The 18833-nt window shown below is 46.2% G+C and overlaps 1 protein-coding gene across 1 annotated transcript in view; it reads right to left on the bottom strand.

The window, feature by feature from the left end:
* ttn.2 (titin, tandem duplicate 2) overlaps window positions 1-18833 on the bottom strand; it is a 169942-nt gene that overhangs the window by 68452 nt on the left and 82657 nt on the right. Inside the window, 45 exon segments of the mRNA XM_029529910.1 lie at window positions 246-560; window positions 657-868; window positions 958-1266; window positions 1392-1691; window positions 1810-2103; window positions 2180-2464; window positions 2595-2772; window positions 3237-3355; window positions 3455-3597; window positions 3727-3883; window positions 3976-4278; window positions 4487-4966; window positions 5182-5484; window positions 5581-5761; window positions 5868-5986; window positions 6069-6189; window positions 6735-6892; window positions 6981-7286; window positions 7367-7563; window positions 7676-7781; window positions 7865-8164; window positions 8635-8934; window positions 9022-9137; window positions 9220-9406; window positions 9529-9825; window positions 9912-10199; window positions 10455-10754; window positions 10835-10982; window positions 11183-11334; window positions 11427-11714; window positions 11826-11940; window positions 12242-12429; window positions 12685-12987; window positions 13140-13439; window positions 13569-13838; window positions 14227-14493; window positions 14571-14695; window positions 14773-15181; window positions 15537-15815; window positions 16218-16484; window positions 16632-16901; window positions 17055-17223; window positions 17315-17412; window positions 17668-17934; window positions 18241-18364. Of these exon segments, the coding sequence (XP_029385770.1) occupies window positions 246-560; window positions 657-868; window positions 958-1266; window positions 1392-1691; window positions 1810-2103; window positions 2180-2464; window positions 2595-2772; window positions 3237-3355; window positions 3455-3597; window positions 3727-3883; window positions 3976-4278; window positions 4487-4966; window positions 5182-5484; window positions 5581-5761; window positions 5868-5986; window positions 6069-6189; window positions 6735-6892; window positions 6981-7286; window positions 7367-7563; window positions 7676-7781; window positions 7865-8164; window positions 8635-8934; window positions 9022-9137; window positions 9220-9406; window positions 9529-9825; window positions 9912-10199; window positions 10455-10754; window positions 10835-10982; window positions 11183-11334; window positions 11427-11714; window positions 11826-11940; window positions 12242-12429; window positions 12685-12987; window positions 13140-13439; window positions 13569-13838; window positions 14227-14493; window positions 14571-14695; window positions 14773-15181; window positions 15537-15815; window positions 16218-16484; window positions 16632-16901; window positions 17055-17223; window positions 17315-17412; window positions 17668-17934; window positions 18241-18364 (10413 nt within the window).

Here is an 18833-nt window from a genome sequence, read left to right as displayed (position 1 = left end):
CACTGAAAACATTTGACATGATGCAGAATTCTTTAAATGTTTCTCATAAACTTAAGGTCCCAAACTATCCTAAATGTCTGGTCTAATGGATTGTCATGGATATTTTAATTAAACTACAGATCTGAGATGAGGCATCTTTAAGCTCTGTGGCAGACCATTTAAAGGTCTGTGAAGGGCCTACCCTAAGGACTTAAGGAGACCATGTTAAGAATCACTTTGTAAGTTGATTAGTCGCAGCAGCCCACCTGGTACTCCCAGCCTTTCATTCCTCTCTTCGTGACTGGCATTTTGTTGACTCTGGCCCAGTAGCCAGTACCCTTCTCCCTTTTCTCCAGCCAGTAACCAATAATCATAGAGCCCCCATTGTCCCTGGGGGGTTCCCAGGTCAGGGTCATGGAGGTTTTGGAGTACTCTGCAATGGTTGGTTTCTCTGGTGGACCTGGAAGGCCGAAGGGGTCTGTGACCTGGACCTCATCTGTCATGCAAGGGTCCGATTTTCCATAGCGGTTCTCAGCTCTGACCCGGAACATGTAGGTCTTATTGGTCTCCAGGTTCCACACCTGGAGGAGACGAAAATGTTGTCACCACTGGAGAAACAACTTTAAAGACCTATGAAAATTGAAATATCATAAGATGTGAGTTTTGTCTGGACATACCCCATATTTCTTCTCAATGATGCTGTTGGTAACTTCAATCCACTGTGGTTCAGCTGAAGCTTCTTCTGGTTCTTCTGTTACCACCTCCTTCTTTTCAACAATGTAGTTGGTGAGCTCACTGCCGCCATCATCAAGTGGTGGATCCCATTGGAGGTAACAGGACTCTGCTTTGATGTTGGACACTGACAAATTCCTGGGTGGAAGTGGTCGATCTGAGGGAAGGACAGGGGATCCAGAGGATTGCTGTCAACAGACTCATTAAATCCTGCAGTCACATTCTAAACACACTGTTTTTACTCACCTAGCACCATGATGGTGGTGGTGTGCTTGGCTGAGCCCATGTTGTTGGAGGCAGTGACAGTGTAGCTGCCACGGTCGCGCCTGTTGGCTGCTGGGATGGACAATGCAGTCTTGCAGTTCATCCTGCCAGTCGTCTCCGTCTCAATCAGAAGAGTCTCAGTTGGCTTCTCAATCACAACGTCATCTTTGGACCACTCAATTTTAGGGATGGGAAGTCCTACAACTTCAGCAGGGATCTCAATGGGCTCACCCTTCTTTACAGTAATACAGTCACCCTTGAAGTGCTTCAGCATGTGGATCTCAGGAGGCACTAAGAGGAACAGGACACAAACAAACCAGTTCAGGACATAAACAATAACATTACAGCAGACGGTTAAAATCTTAATGGTTTGATCCAATACATTTTGAACAGCGGGTTTAGGCTTGACACCTCACCTTCATCATCTTGAATGACCACAGTCATTGGGATGGAAGGCTCACTCTCTCCAATTAGGTTAGCACACTTGATTCTGAACTCATACATCCAGGCCTCATCCAGGCCCTCAACAGTCATAGTCATGTTGGGGCAGATTTCAGTGTTGCAGGGCTCGAAGGCCTGCTGGTCCTGCCTCTTCTTCTCAACAAAGTAGCCAATGACTGGGCTGCCGCCATCATTACGAGGAGGCTTCCAAGCAAGTGTGATGGAGTTCTTGGTCCGCTCAGTATAATGAAATTTCTCAGGGTATGATGGTGGACCTGCAAATCCACCAAAGAAACAACTACTTTTAAGTACAAATAGGCTTTTTGACCAGAGCTTCATATAAAATGCTACTCCTGAATGCTAACAATTGATCTGGCTGAGTTTTGGGCTCACCCTGTGGGTCCACAGCCTTGATGGGCCCCAGTTCAACAGGCGGTCCCAGTCCATACTTGTTCTTGGCAATGACACGGAACATGTACTCTTGTCCCTCCATGATGCCCACACACTCACACTTGGATGAGGCGGTTTCAACAGGCTGCCTCCAAGTGTGCATTTTGGCGTCTTTTCGCTCCACAAGGAAGCCAGTCAGGTCGCTGCCACCATCGTCCTCTGGGTCATCCCAGTTCAGGAAGATCATTTTACGAGTGACAACAACTGGCTTCAGGTCTGTGACTGGTCCAGGGACATCTGAACATAAAACAGTGTTAGCTTTCACTTTTATATCATAGGATCAATTAATGTGACATTAACTTCTTGGACTTACCCATGACTTCCACTCTTGTCCAAGCTGTCTTGGTGCCACTGGGGTTGCATGCAGAGATCATGTATTTGCCAACGTCCTTCCTCTGAACGTTCTTGATTGAAACAACGCTGTCATTGCCCTCAGTGAGGATCTCCACACGGTCTTTGTCAGGTTTACTGTCATCCTTGGTCCAGGTGATGGACGGGTAGGGTTTACCAGTGACTGTAGCAGGTATACGAAGGTTCTCTCCAGCCCTGATGACCACGCCATTCTTGACAGACAGGTCCAGTTCAATCACAGGCATTTCTAGATGGGCCAAGCACCAACCAAAGAAAGAGGTCCAGAATGAAGAGAGGAGATTTACATCAACACATTTGATCAAATTAAACCAAGTGTCAGTGGGGTTTTTTCTCTCATGTTTCGTTTTTTGGCAAACCTGCAGGATTCCTGACAAACACAGACTCTGTAAATCCTGGTGTTCCCTCTCCGGCAGCATTGCAGGCAATGACTCGGACCAGGTACTTGGCTCCCTCACGGACTCCATAGACGGTGAATGCCCGGTTTTTCCAGGGGCGTTCTGTAGACCTGGACCAGTCCTTGGTACCAGCCATGGCCTAAAAAACAACATAGCTTGAATTGTTAGAGAACAGTTGATTATGTTATGTACTAGAGTTAGCTTAAAGCAAGGTCACAATATAAACAGCAACAGGGCCAAACTAGATAAACAAGACAAGACAACATCTGTCAGGCCATTGAGCAACTGGAGCTCCTTATCTCATTTGCTGGGTGTGACCAAGACACAATTAGAGACAGAAGATAGCTGGAGATGACTTTCTCCAGCTTGCCTTCAGAATTTAATGCAATGTGAGACCTGCAATGACCTTAGTTTAATTCTGGGAGAGAGTTTGGTAAGATGTATTCTGCTGACTTTATTGTGTTTAGAAAGCCAAAGTATTGTTTACTTGGATCTTGACGTGAGAAAAGCAACAAATTCTTTGGCTTCGGGTGAGATAGGTTGAAACAGAAAAAGAAGGCAGGAACCTGAAAACAAAGGTCAAAGGTGACTTGATGGACTGACCTTATCTACATGGTATCCTAGAATCTCTCCTCCACCGTTATCAGCAGGTGGCTCCCACTCCACATCGATGGAGTGGTCAGTTGTTGCCACCACTCGGGGCACTGGTGGTCCAGGAGGCACTGCAGTGTTACACATGAATGCACGGCAGTCATAATTCTGGGAATGATTATTATGTGAATGACATCAACGAACAGAAACCTTAAGAACAGTCTACATACGGATTGGAGCTTGGGCTGTTTTGGGTTCAGAGGGAACACTAAACTTTCCTGGGCCGGCCTGGTTTTCAGCTGCTACTCTAAAGATGTAAGTCATTCCCTCCAGTAGACCTTGAACCTCCAGTTCAGTGTCAGGAACAATAGTCCTGAAAACCAGGACAAAAATGCCATATTCAGAAACAAAACAAAAATGTTCCTCATATAATCGAATCAAATTTTGATATTTCATGAAACATCAGCCAATTAAAACATGATTCATCGCTGCGTTTCCTCACCTGTTAACACGTGTCCAGCGTGAGCTGTTGATCTCACGCCGTTCCACCCAGTATCCCATAATGGGGCTACCGTTGTCGTTTGGCTCATTCCAGGTGACCAGCATGCTGTGGGCAGTGATGTCTTCAATCTGTGGCTTATCTGGAGCCTCAGGAGGTTCTGAGGGTGACAAGCAGATGAGAAAGAAGAAAGAAGTGACTCTCAGTTTAGTTTGTGTTTATTTTCAGGATTAAGAACAAATGATGTCGTACCGAAAGAATTCTTGGCGATGACTGGTTTGGAGACACAGGGAGGACCTGCACCACACTTGTTCTCTGCCACAACCCTGAAGAGGTATTCTTTCTTCTCAATGAGTTTGGGTACGAGATACCGGCATCCTCTCAGTGTGGAAGTGACGCTGCTCCATCCAATCTCCAGCTTGGAGTTGTCTTTTTTTTCTAAAGTGTAGTTGAGGATCTCACTGCCGCCATCATCCAGTGGTGGATCCCACTTGCAAATTACAGAGTTCTTCCTCACCTCCTCGAATTTGAAGTTCACAGGAGGACCAGGAGTATCTGAGGACAGACCAAATTATGTCAGCCTTTAAAATGTACAGAGAGAGATTTCCTCATGAGAATTGTTAACAAAGATGTAGAAAATTTGTGATTTGAGACTTGAGGGTAAATCCAAACCTGACCATTGAGGAGCAGACAGAAGAATGGGTGTCTGAACTTTCTAGTGAATTTGTGGACTGAAAAAAATAGAAGAAGGACAAATTCTCACCAAGCACATTGACCTCGCAGGTGGCGGAGGCAATGCCGGAGGCATTCTCCACTTTCACCATGTAGACACCGTGATCACCGCGTATTGAGTCCCTGATGACGACTGAGGATGTGCCCCGGCGGCTGTTGTCAATGGCCAGACGCTCGTTGATTGTCGGGTAGTCAGACTCCTCCACCTCAGGCTCAGAAGCCTCTTCCTTCTTCATTTCCTCTCCTTCTTTCTTCTCTTCATCCTTCAACTCAACTTCCTTCTTCTCCTCTTTCTTCTCGGCTTCACCTTCCTCCTTCTTCTCTACCCTCTTCTTTAGGGACCTCTCTGGCCTCTTGCGCAGTGGCTCAGGACGGATCTCCTGGTTGTTCCAGTACCAAGTGATCTCAGGGTATGGCGAGCCAGAGATGTTGGCATCCAGGCAGATCTCACACCCTCGCTTCACTGTGAGACCAGACTGCAGGCTGCCACTCAGGAAGACCTTTGGAGCATCTGAGAGGGAAATAAAGTGTATAACATGTTAGATTTAAAATGTAAAAACAAAAACATATGTCAGACTTGGCAGCTATTTCCTTGTTTTCAGTCTCTGTGCTAAGATAAGCTAGGCTTAGATGTAGCTCGAGAGTAAATCTGCCTCAGCTTTGCTCTCTTCACGCTATGAATGTAAAACTGCTCTGGTTGCCAAATGCTGTCAATGTCATTCTTACCGACAGTGTCCGCTGCCTTAATGAATGGTGTGTTGCGTGATGGATCACTGACACCAGCTGCGTTCTCTGCCTTGACTCTGAAGGTGTAGTTCTTGCCCTCTGTCAGTCCTCTGATGGTATAGGACAGGACGGGCACCAGGAAGTCATTGCACCTCTCCCACTTGTCTTCACCCTTCTGCTGCTTTTCCAGGATGTAGCCCATGATCTTTGAGCCGCCATCATACATGGGAGGCTTCCAGGTCAGGGTGACCATGCTAGATGTGGGATTGTGCGTTTCCACGTCCACAGGTGGGTCAGGAGGATCTGAGATGAGACACAGCTTCCATTACAAATTGAATCTGAATCGATTTAGTAAAAACATCTCTAAATCAAACTGATCTAGCCTGGTCCTGGTCTTACGTTTCTGGTCCTCTGCGATAACTGGGTTGCGGAGCTCTATGAATTCTCCTCCTCCAATCTTGTTCACTGCCTGGACTCTGAAGTAGTACTCCCCATGGGGGATCAGGTCTTTGACAGTCCAGCTGACCTTGTTCTCTCCAGACATCATGTTTACGTATGTCCTCCTGCCGGCCTCACGCCGCTGCACACAGACGTGAGCGATATTAATGAACCATCTGGGGTTTTCAGACTCAGCAGAATCTTCCAGGGTATGAAGTCAGATTTGAAAAGATGCATCAATCACTTACCTGTAGGACATAGTGAAGAACCGGGCTGCCGCCGTCATAGTCGGGGGGATCCCAGGACACTTTGCAGGAACTCCTAGTGATCTCAGATGCCACAATCTCCTTACAGGGACCAGGAAGACCTGAATACACAGATGGAGATGTGAGAAAACAATCTGGTCCAAGATATAGACATTGGCATGATGAGGTGAAAACAATGAGTACCGATAACTTTGACATTGATAGTGGCGCTGGCGGCTCCCAGTTTGTTCTCCAGAGTTATTTTGTACACTCCTGCATCAGCATGAAGACTGCTGTCGATCTCTAGATGACAGGAAGTGTATTCCTTTCTGTTAGAGCAGAAAAAATGTCAATCAGTCCTTGCTGCTCACAGCGACTAAGACGACAAGCAAAAGGTGGTCGCTGGATGATTGAATATTTACAGACTGATGATTGGTTGAATCACAGAGAAATAGATCAAGAATCAAGATGATGATTATTATTTTTGTTGTAATGACACATTTGCCATCATGAATTATTGTTGTCACCAGGTCTGATGTTTTTTAGATGGCTAATAAACAGATAATTACCGATGTAAACAAAAAGTTACTAACTTCTATTTCTTAATTCTTCTGTCAATCACACATTAGCCCCGACCACTAACCCCTCCCCTCTAAATGGAGCATTATTTAAAAAATTAACATCATGTTGTGCTGAAGACTGTAAACTAGAGACTGAGACCATAAACGCATCAGGAAAACGTTATTACTCAGGAGGAGGAGGGACATTATCCCATAGACTTAATACAATCTGATTTCTTTTACAACCAGTGGAGTTGCCCCCTGATGGTCCAGGTTTACAGACTGGATCCACATGAAGACACAGTTGAACTGACCTGAAGCCAAGGCGCTCGTCAGCCTTCAGCTCTTTGCCATCCTTGTGCCAGGTGATTCTGGGTGAGGGGACGGCTCTGAAGGGAACTGGGATGTGCAGCTTCTCTGTCTCCACAACAACCAGGTCCAGAGTCTGGAAGTCCAATGTTGGGTTACCTGGAAACACAAATTAAAAGCTTGAACTCATTCATCCATTTCTGTCACTTTGATGATGGATGGATAGAAACTTTGTGGACATTCTTACAGTCAGAGTCTTTGGCGAACACGTTCTCAGAGATGTCAGAGGGGTCGCTCACTCCGACAGAGTTGATGGCCCTCACTCTCAGGATGTATTCCTTCTCAGGAACCACACCTTCCTCCACACAGTACTTCAGCTCCTTCACTGGTCGGGAATTGACTCTCATCCACTTTTCTGTTCCAGCTTCACACATCTCAATGTGGTAGCCGCTGATGGGGCAGCCACCGTCCCTCTGTGGCGGTTTCCAGGCGATGGACAGGAAGTCCCGGCTGGCTCCGGTTACATGCAGCTCAATGGGAGGTGATGGGACACCTGAAGGGAAAAGGTGAGACAGATTTAGACTCTATACACACTGAACCTGAACAGAAACTCCAATGAGTGACTGGACCAACCTGTTGGATCTTCGATGGTAAGGATCTCGGTGGGTTCACTTGGGTGTCCAACGCCAGCCTCGTTCTCTGCTCTGACCTGGAACTGGACTTCTGTTCCCTCAATAACATCTGTAACTCTGTACTTACAGTCTGGACCTGAAGTCTTTCCACATTTAACCCAGCGAGTTCCAAGTTTCTCCTTCTTTTCAATGGAGTACCTGAGAGGCAGAGTCACCTTAATACTGTGACACACTTGATTTTGATTGTAATAAATTTTCTGTCATTGCTGAGTTACAATCTGTTATTTAATTTTTAAAGTCTCCTGAGTACCTTAGGATGGGTCGGCCACCATCGTTTTTAGGTGCCTCCCACTGTAGGTCCACGTGTCTTTTGGTCACAGAGTCCACAGCCACAGCATATGGTGGACCAGGAGTAGCTGTAAAAATAAAAAAAAAAGGTATCAACATCATGAATTGAAAAATGTGAAATGTCCATCACTGTAATTTATCTGTAACTTACTGAAAGTGTCTTTGGCGAGCACAGAGTCCTCCAGCTCGCAGAATGGTCCGAGGCCAACAGCATTCTCAGCAGCAACACGGAATACGTACAATGATCCTTCGTTAAGTGGAGTCACAGCATACTTCAGCTCTTTAACTGTGGTGTCAACAGTCTGCCAGCCTTTACGCCTCACGTCACGTTTCTCCACCACGTAGTTGGTGATGGGTGAGCCGCCATCGCGTTCAGGTGCAGTCCACTTCAGTTCGGCGCTATTCCTGCTGATACCAACAACATCCAACCAGCGAGGAGCTGAAGGAGGGTCTAAGGAGATAAGGACAGAGACATTAAGTTAGCTCTAAAATATTTACCATGTGCATTGGAAATGTTAGGTGGATTCCATGTTTAACCCTTTAACACGGAAGATTTCTATTGTCCATCTGGACTTTTAGCTTATTTTAACCATAAAGTGTCCTGTCAGTACATTCTTTGCCGATTTTCCAAAATACACAGAACCTTCGATATCCAGCAGCTTACAGAATGTTGAAACAATGCATGAATGATTAACAAGGAAGGAACAGATTTACTGACTTCCAGCAACAGCAGAGTGGTGACCTGCTATTCAGAAGCCGCTGCCATGTCTCCAGTAGAGCAATCATTCGTAAATTTACGGCAGTTTGAAGTGTTGGTGTGTGAATACATCACCTGCGTCACACTCAATTCAATAGGCTTAACCCCAACCATGCCAGCTGTGCTGCTAAAAGTTGAAATGAGCTGATGTGAGATTTTCTTACTGAGTCTCTCCTTGCAGAGAACTGGGTCACTGGGCTCACTGGGCTCACTCTCTCCAGCCACATTCACAGCACGAACCCTGAATGAGTACTCCTGCTTCTCCATCAGGCCCTTAAGGAAGTGCTCCAGGCTAGTGATGTTGTCCGCCACAGGGATCCAATCTGTGGTGCCACTCTTTAGCATTTCAATGATATAGCCATCAATTTTTGCTCCACCATCGTGCTCTGGTTTGGTCCACATAAGGAAGCAGGAAGTCTTAGCCACGTCCTTGACCGTAGGTTTACCAGGAGGCCATGGAGGATCTGGAAAACAAATGACCTTGATATTTTTAACTCTCTGAAAAGATTTTAGATCCACAAAACTAAACAAGCGGAGAAATATCTTTTTACCGATTGGATCTTTGACGAGGATTGGATCAGTCTCTTTGCTGGGCTTTCCAGTACCAGCCAGATTCTCAGCCAGGACCCTGAACTTGTACTTCTTTCTGGTTGGAAGACCTTTGACTCTGCAAAGAAAAAGACATTGAAATCCAATCCATTCAACATTAAATTCCTGCTGGACACAAACACTGGACCAGTTCGACTCACCTGTAGTTGGTGTCTTTAATCGGAAGTTTATTGCATCTGATCCACTTGTCGTGGTCGGGTTCATATCTCTCCACCCAGTATCCTGTGATAGGACTTCCTCCGTCCTCATCAGGCTCATACCAGCTTAGAGTCAATGAATCTTTGGTGATGTCTGAACCCTCCAATTTATAAGGAGCTCCAGGGGTGTCTGAGGGCAAGACAAAAAGATGTTTCATTATAGCTGAGCTCAACCATGTGATGATCTACTGGTCTAGAGAAAAATCCTGAACAACTGGAACAACTCATAGGAAACCCAAACATCAGTCCTACCAAAGGGGTATCTGGCAATGATGGATGGATGTTCAGCTGCTGGGCCAATACCAAACTGGTTCTCAGCGAAGACTCTGAAGATGTACTCTTTGAACCTGACAAGGCCTACGGCTTTGTAGGTGGTTTGTTTGATGGTGGAGGACAGACGGTGCCAGACCTCACTGTCGGCACCTCGGCGCTCAACAATATAGTTGGTGACTTTGGAACCTCCATCGTCACGTGGGGGGTTCCAGGCCAGGAGGCAGGTGTCATTGGTAATCTCAGAGATGTCAAAGGCTGCTGGAGGACCAGGCTTATCTGTGTGAGGAAAGCAAATTTAACAACGTGGTTTCTTTTCACACGCATTCATTATGTGTATTTTCACTATGGTTGAAAGGCTGTACCTAGGATGTTGACGTCGACAGTGGCGGTGGCGCGGCCACTGCTGTTTGTGGCCTCAATAATGTAGGTGGAGCTGTCGTCTCTCTTAGTCTTGGCAATAGTGACAGTGGAGTGTCCCGGCTTGGTGTCAATGGTCACCCTGTCATCTGGTTTAAGGACCAGGTCAGCTTTAGTCCACTTCACCCTGGGTTCAGGTTTACCCGTCACCTCTGCAGGAAGTTCAATCTTGCTGCTGGCCTTGGCTGTCAGACCGGCAAGCAGCTTGGCATCGAGTCTGATCTCTGGAGGTTCTGCATGGATAAAAAGGGTCAGTTTTTAACAAGAAGTTAGATGTCTCCTTCATACTACTTGGAAGAGTTCACAGTACAGAATCAAGTTCAGAACTCTATGGTTTCGTGTTGCGATTTGTTTTTGGTCTCTGTTTCCTCATGTTTTGAGTCTGTCTGGAGTTAAATTTGTAATAATATTTTCATGATCATCTTTTAGATTTGTACCTTTAAATAGAACAAAGTGAAAAATGCATTGCAGGTAAAAAATCCTGGTACCTTTGGGATCAACAGCCTGGATCTCATCTGTGGCCCTGCAGGGCCGACTGGCTCCAAGTCTGTTTAGGGCCCGGACCCTGTAGGCGTACCACTGGCCCTCTATCAGGCCAGTCACCTGGCACTTCAGCTCAGGCACCATGTCACCACAGGGCTCCCACTTATCGGTACCTCTCTGGCAACGGTCCACATTGTAGCCACGAATGCTGCTGCCGCCATCATACTTTGGTGGTTCCCAGGTCAGGAAGATGCCGCTGGCAGATTTGTCTCTCCACTTCAGGTTTTCAGGTGGGTCAGGAACAGCTAGTGGAGAAACAATATGGAGGTGTCAGAAAGTTTCTATATCCTCAGTTTCATTAATCATATATTTAAATCAGACTCACTGGCAGGAGAGGAGACGTTGACAGGCTCGTCAATGTACGCTGGCTCTCCTGGTCCACACTTGTTACAAGCAGTGACGCGGAACAAGTACTCCTTCCCTTCAACCACGTCTGTCACGGTGAACTCCAGATCCTGGACACCTGTGGCCACCTGAGAAAGAGGATTTGTAATTATTGTTAGACATTAAAAAAACTACCAATAAACAGTTTTCATTAAATTGTCAAGTGTGATTTACACAAGTGGTTTTCACTCATCTGAAGAAATTATTTTGTCTACAAAAAGTAAGTGTTAGAGAAAACAGCATTAGCTCATTCACTCCACGGTGCTGATTCAGGATGTTGGTGTCATACCTTGACCCAGGTCTTGCGGGAAATGTCCCGTTTTTCCACCTGGTAGCCTGTCAGAGGACTTCCTCCATCATGCTCTGGAGCCTCCCAGCTGAGGTGGACATGCTGCCGTGTCACTTCCAGGACCTTGAAGTCCTTGGGAGCACTGGGCGCAGCTGGAGGATGCAAGCAGAGACACAATGATATCAGAAGCAGCAAATGTTTGTGACAAATCACAGATGTTGATTTTCTTTTCTTTCTTCCATACCGATGACGTTGACCTCTATCTCTCCAGAGACTGACGTGACATCATTCTCTAGGTGCAGAGTATAGATGCCTTTGTCGGGGCGGACGCTTGGTGTGACCATCAGCTCTGTGAATGTGGACTTGGTCATTAGAGAGACACGTTCATCAGCAGTTGTCAGCTCCTTCTCGCCAAAGGTCCACTTGGCAACAGGAGTTGGGTATCCAGTGATGGGGACTCTGATGGTGAGAGGGTGAGGGACGATCACCTCCAGGCCGTCTTTGAAAGCACTCAGGTCAAAGTTTGGAGCGACTGGAGAATGGAGAGAGGGGCATGATTTTGGAAAGGTTAGTTGCATTAACTGTTTTCAAAGTAGTGACATGACTACATTGATAAAGAACATTAAGGCATTTATCGTCTTACAGTGTGGGTCATCAGCCAGCAGAGGCCCAATGATGTTGGATGGGTCAGAGACACCAGCAGCATTTTCCGCAAACACTCTGTAGTTGTACTTGGTCCCGTACTTCAGACCACACACCTGAAGGAAAAAGTTCAAATACAAATAAGTGGCTGAAAACATTCAGATGGGGCAAACATGTATCACTCATCTCATTTTCACACCAGCTGAAAGGCAGCTAAGAGGCTGTCATTCTTAAAACAGATGGAGGTCTTTTACTAAGAGGCATTTAGAAAACATTTCTGTAAGAGTTCTTCATTCATGTGAAAACACAAAGCTTTTGGCATAGCCTGACATGCTAACTTAGCCTCTGCAGGAATTCAAACCTTTCAAACGTTATATCCAAGACAGGAAACAGGAAAAGGGGAAATGTTGCTGGTACCTTGTAGGACAGATCAGGACAGAGGCGGGCATTGCAGCGGAGCCACTTGTCACTGCCGTCCTCACAGCGTTCGATGATGTACCCGGTGATGATGCTGCCTCCATTCCTTAAAGGAGTCTCCCATGTGAGCTGCACAGAGTTCTTGTTTTGGTCCTGCCATGACAGATTCAAAGGGGGACTGGGCCGCTCTGCACAAAACAGACTCAGTTATTCTGTGTTCTTATGCTGATGTCAAACATGAGACATGGGAACTAATCTCCAATTAGATGTGTGGAGGCAACAAGGAGCCTCTGGGGTAAACATGGCTGTAGTTAAACCTTCACCACTAACCTATTTACAGTAAAGACCTGGTTCTAATTTGTTAATCATGTCTCTTGTGTCCTGAATGAAAACCCTGAACTGACTCTACAGGAGGAGATGGATCCTCCCTCAGTCAAACGCACCAATGGGGTCCATGATCTTGACGGGTTGGGAAGCGGCGCTGGGCTTCCCGACACCAGCTTTGTTCTCAGCTTTGACTCTGAAGATATATTCTTTGTTCTCAATGACATCGTTGATGATGGCACTCAGCTCGTCAGCCTTGGTCACCTGGACAGGAGACCACTTCACCGACGTGCGGTCACGTAGCTCAACAATGTAGGAAGTGATGGGTGAGCCACCGTCCGACTCGGGTGGCTCCCAGGAAACAGTGCAACCAAACTTGGTAACGTTTCCAACAATAACGTTGAGAGGAGCCTCTGGAACATCTGAAACACACAAGAGTTCAGTTTTTACCAAATATGAACAGTACCAGTCAAATGTTTGGACACACTTCATTTGAATGGGAAAGTCCGTCCAAACTTTTGACTGTGTTTTGATTATGTATTAACTCTCACACCAGACAGAAGGTGATTCTCACCAAACTTGTTCTTTGCCTGAACCGGTTTGTCAGTCTCTACATTGGGTCCGCTGCCGACCCTGTTTCGGGCGCAGACTCTGAACAGGTATAAAGAATCCTTCTGGAGGCCAGTCACAGTGTACTCAGGAGCATCAGCGTGGTCGGTTGCCAGTGTCCAGGTCTTACGTTTGACATCACGTCTTTCCACCACGTAGCCAATTACCTTACTACCACCATCGTTCTCAGGCTCCTCCCATGCCAGACTGACTTCACCATCAGCAGTGTCAACCACCTGCAGGTTCTTCACAGGTCCTGGGACATCTGGAAAAGAATCCAGACGATGGTCAGCACCATGTGAGCAACCCAAGAATGTGTGAAATTATTCATTTCCAAACACAGAAACCCTGGTTGCTTATTGACCTGGTCTTGGTCAGTAGGGGACCAACTCACCAATGACGTCCAAGGTGATGAAGGCTTCTCCCTCTCCATGTTTGTTCTTGATTATGATCTTGTAGCGACCCTGGTCAGACTTCTTGGGATCTTTCAGCCGGTACTCAGTGCGGTCAGTAGAGGTGTGAACATTGTCTTTGGGCAGACTCACATTGTCGTATATCCAGTCAGCCTCGGCTTTTGGGTAGGCGCTGAAGGGGACAACCATAACAATGGGTTTCCCAGCATCTGTGACGTAGCTCTGGTCTGTTGTCTTGATTTGAGGCATAGCTGGACAAAGAAGGAGAAACCGTCAGGGAAAACTGAACGTATGACCTCCACCAGTTTGACTGACAGAGAGCGTGTGTCCAACAACCACAACAGACACCATAAGCTTTGATGTCTCAGATTTACATTTTGAAGAATATAAATCCTCCTGCTTATTTAGTCTGTGTCTAAGAAACAACTTGTATATATAGAATTTCCACAGATCCTATTTTTTTTTCTTTTTTTTTTTAGAATTGTACTGTAAGGAACCAGTTCACGTGTGTTGGGTGGTCCACACCTGGTCCTGAGTCTGGCTCAGAGTCTGAGGAACGCTGTTGTTGGTTCTGTCAGTTTTGTGTCCGAAAGGGATACAAACTCAGAATAGTTGGTGTTTCATGGGGGGGCTTGTTACCTGCCAGCTCCAGTTTGGCCTTGGCATCTTTGTCCTTGACAATGACTCTGTACTCTCCCTGGTCACGGGGTCTGATCTCACAGACCTGCAATCTGTGGACTTTGCCCTCGCTCATCATCTGGTATTTGTCTCCTTGTACCACTGTCATGTTGTTCCTCAACCACTTAACCTCGACTCTGTCCTTGTTTAGCTCCACCTCGAACACAACATCTGAGCCTGGGGGTTCGAACACGTCCTGTGGTGGTCTGATGATCTCCACAGGGATCTCTGCAGGACAGAGAGAGGTTAGTTTAGAGGTGAACAGAACTGGTTTCTGCTAAAAAAGACAAATCCTGAGGACTCACCTTCAACAAAGAGCCTGGCTCTGGATCTCTTCTCATCCACACCACAGGCGTACTCACACTCATCATCAGGTCTGCACTCCTTGATACGGAGGGTGCAGATCTTTCCATCTTTTTGAAATATGTATCTGGGGAAAACACAGTGACCTCCTCATTCCGGATTCCATATCAGATTAAACCAACCAAGTCTTGGACTGCAACGTACCTGGGTCCTTCTCTGATCTCACGCCCGTTCCTGTACCATTTGACTTCAGCTTTCTCTTTGGTCAGCTTGCAAGAGAACTCTGCGTCCTCGAACTCGGTAATGGTCTGGTCCTTCAGGTTTACACTGAAGTCGGTGGGTGCTTCACTGATGATCAGCTCTGCCGTGGACTTGTTGTCTCCGGCCACAGCAGTGTACTCGCCCTCGTCAGCCATTGTGCAGTCTTTGATGGTCAGCGTGTGCTTGTCTTTGTCCACTCGGTAGACGATGCGTTTGCTGAAGGTGATTTCCTCACCGCCCTTCATCCACCTCAGGGTGGCATTGGGCCTGTTCACCTTGCAGGTGAAGCTGCAAGTCTTCTTCTCTTGAGTGTCGATGTCCTCAAGAGGAACCACAATCCTCAGACTCTCCTCTGAGCAACACAATGAGACACATGTTCAGTTTTGATCAGGAAACAAAGACATTAAAGGAAGTTCGGCGTTACTGAACGTGACAGAACTTTTCCTCTCATCCATTTAATTAATTTACTTTATTTTAATGAATCTAATGTTCTGCATGGAATGTCTTTGCCAACTTAGTTCTGATCCTTTAATGGCTGTCTCTGAACACCAGTTGGTTCTGGATCCAACATGTGGATCCTTCATGCTCCATCTTATCTCAGGATGCATTTCAAATCAGTAATAAAACTAAGATGGCAGTCTGAAGATTAAACTGTTAAATGTGAAAACCACTTTGGTTTAGATTTTTTGCACTTCCTCTACACCGACCTTTGATGGTGAGACTGCAGGCGCTCTTGGCCTGTTCTCCTCTCTGATTGGTCAGGTTGATGCTGTAGTTGGCCTCGTCTCCCTTCTGGGCATCTTTGATCCTCAGAGAGAAGACGTTGTCTCTCTGGACCATCAAGAACTTGCTGCTCTCGAATATGGTCTCCTCATTCTTCAGCCACTTGGCCTTTGCTCCATCTGTATTCACCTCGCAGTTCAGGACAACCTCCTGACCTTCTTTACCCTCTGTGTCCTTCAGCGGTGTGATGATCTTCAGTTTCTCTGCAGGAAGGGATAACTGATGAGGCTCTGCCACAGTCAGGCTTTTATTTTTGCGAGCTCCACTTTGGAGCAGCAGCTAATCTACTAATGAAGCAAACTGCAGAGGGTAATTAATTTAGACTACATTTAAAGTTAAAAATAAAGATTAAGAATTTCTGTTAAACCAGGTTTCAGGTTTTAAGGTTAAAAGCAACAAATAAATTACATTTCACCAAAAAATAAATAAATTCTATTCGTTCAGTTTTGTTTTTTACTTATTTCAAATGTTGCCTTTAAAGTTGGTTTCATTATTTTTAATGTAAGTTGAAAGAAGGTTGATGAAAAAAAAATATTGCAAAACAAATTAGTTTTTTGCAGACACTTCTTTTCTGTCCAGTTTGTGTTTCCAAAGAGGAAACATACCAAGCACAGTGAGCTCAGCGCTGGCTCTAGTTGCTCCGATCACCACCGTGTACCCGCCTTCATCTTTGAGCTCGCAGTCCTTAATGATCAGAGTCCGTCTTTTGCCGTCACTGACCATCTGGTATTTGTCTCCCGCCTCCAACTCTGTGTTGCCTTTCTGCCATTTGACCTCAAATGTTTCCTTGGAGACGGAGCAGGTGAACTCCGCCTTCTGGCCCTCCACCACCTCCTGGCTGCTCGGCCTGGAGATGAACTCAGCAGCAAGCTCTGCAACACATGAACAACTGCAAAGGTCAGGGGTCAATTTACTCTGGACTGCGGCAGGTACAGCTTTGTAGTGACATCACAAAGTTACAGATATCCTGAAGGCTTATCAAACCACAGTGAAACAAGTTTTCCTTCCTCTTTCCTTACCGTTTATCTTAAGGTTTCCAGACGTTTTGTTGCTGGGACTCAACCTGCAGTTGTACTCTCCGGCGTCCTCCATCTTCAGGTCCTGGATGAGGAGGATCCTCCTCTTACCATCCACAATGTGGTCGTAGCGGCCGCCCTCCGGCAGCTCCTCGTCTCCTTTGTACCAGATCACGTCAGCGTCTGGTTTGGAGACTTCGCAAATCAGTTTCACACTGTCCGTCTCGGTTCCCTCCACATTGGACAGATTCTTGGTGAATCTTGCCTCCTCCTCTGCAGTGACAGACAACAAACAGTGTCGGATCACAACTGAAGCCTGAAATGATTTCACAGCATCTCCCCTGAATATTTCCTCATCTTTACCTAGATCTAGATCTAGAAAAAAGGGTTAGGGTTAGCCAACCCTGAAAAAGACTTCATCCTTACCAATGACAGTGAGCATGCCAGAGGACTTGGAGGTCTTTGCGTCACATTCATATTCAGCCTCATCGTCAAACACTGACTTGTGGATGATGAGGATGTGTTGGCGAGCTTGAGCAATAATTTCGTATTTCTTCCCCTTCCTGATTTCACTTCCATCCTTGAACCAGCAGACCTGCGAGACAGCAAGGAAGAGGAGAGGTCAGAGACCAAGATTTGACATTTGTCCTTTCTTCATCTGGACAAAAAGATGGCCAGCGTCTCACTTTGACGTTCTCTCTGGAGACTTCACATTCAAACCTGGCAGATTCCTTTTCCTTCACCTCCACATCGTGCAGTGGCTTTGAGAACTCGATGTGAGGAGCTATCGACACAAACAAAGAGACATTAATAGGTCGATTCAGGTCCAGAGTGTTTTAGAGATGTCAACCTCAGCTGACTGTCCTCAGTCTTACTCCTTCACTTATATATTATAAAAGTCCCTGAAATCATCTGAGGGACTTTAATGATTTGTCCTTTAACCCCACAGAGGGTTAAGTTCCTGGACTGAATCCTCCATTCCTCTACTTCCCTTGTTACTTACTTGGTTCCTTCAAGTTTGTTTCCAATTTGTACTCACGTTCAACATTGAGGAAGCAGGAAGTCTTGAAGTCTTTGGCATCACACGTGTACGTCCTTGAGTCATCCAGAGTGCAGTTGTGGATGAGCAGCACCCTCTTGCGGCCATCAGCAATGATCTCGTACTTCTTGTTCTTCCTGATCTCCTGTCCGTCCTTGAACCATTGTACTTCTGCGTTCTCTCTGGAAACTTCACACTCCAGAGTGGCGGTGGCTTCCTCCTCCACCGTCTGGTCCTCCAGAGGCTTTGTGAACTCCACCGGTGGCTCTAAACAACACAGAGGACAAATGTTTAGTTGACATCAGCCTGCTGTAAACCTCGACTCAGCTCCAAAGCTCCAGATCCTCGTCTGCACATCAAGTCCTTCACAACAAACTAAAGTGGGACTTTGATTACATATAATTTTGTCTGCACTGAGTCTAATGTAGCATTAACCTTTATTATCTTATTTCATTACAGAGCCTCCAGTGGAAAACAGACTAAAGGGCAGCGATTGTCTCACTCAGGTGTGTTTCACCCATTTGGTCAGACTGATGTCACAGTTTCATGTAATAGGTTACTGTGGTTTCTTACCTTTGACCATGAGGTTGGCCTCTGTCTGGAAGTCTTTGGCGGTGAGTTTGACCTGTCCGGCTTCATTCAGCTGCACGTCTCTCAGAGTGAAGCTGTGGACTTTACCATCGGCCTTCAACATCACCTGTCAGGTTCAACACAGTCAGTCACAGAGCGCTAAGCTGTTCCGCACTCTACCACACAGGTTCAACAGGGGCACTCAGGGAACACATGATTCATCTTTGTTTCATCTCTCTAAACCAAACAGACATGTGACATCACAGTATCGACTCCTGGCCAGTGTAAATCTTTCCTGTCATGCTGTCAAATAAAGGTAGATGAATGAGAGCCTCAGGGTTTCCCTCCCTGAGCACAGTCGCCCTTCTCGACTGGTCTGATTTTTCTTCTTCAGAACTTTCGTTTGTTTGATATTTTTTTTGTGATGATGCTGTTCATCAGCTCTGAGCTTCAATAATAGGGTCAGAGTCAGTTTTGGGCTTTATTTCCTTCCTGTCAGCTCCAGAACGAAAAATGGAGACATCAACGGACATTGGGCTCTACAACTCCTGAGCTCTGCCTACGAGGCCCAGAGGGAGTGAAGTTTTCAGTCAGCT

Source organism: Echeneis naucrates, chromosome 21, assembly GCF_900963305.1.
Source record: "Echeneis naucrates chromosome 21, fEcheNa1.1, whole genome shotgun sequence".
In the NCBI taxonomy this organism is placed as follows: Eukaryota; Metazoa; Chordata; class Actinopteri; order Carangiformes; family Echeneidae; genus Echeneis; species Echeneis naucrates.
This window is presented reverse-complemented; position numbering and strand designations above follow the sequence as displayed.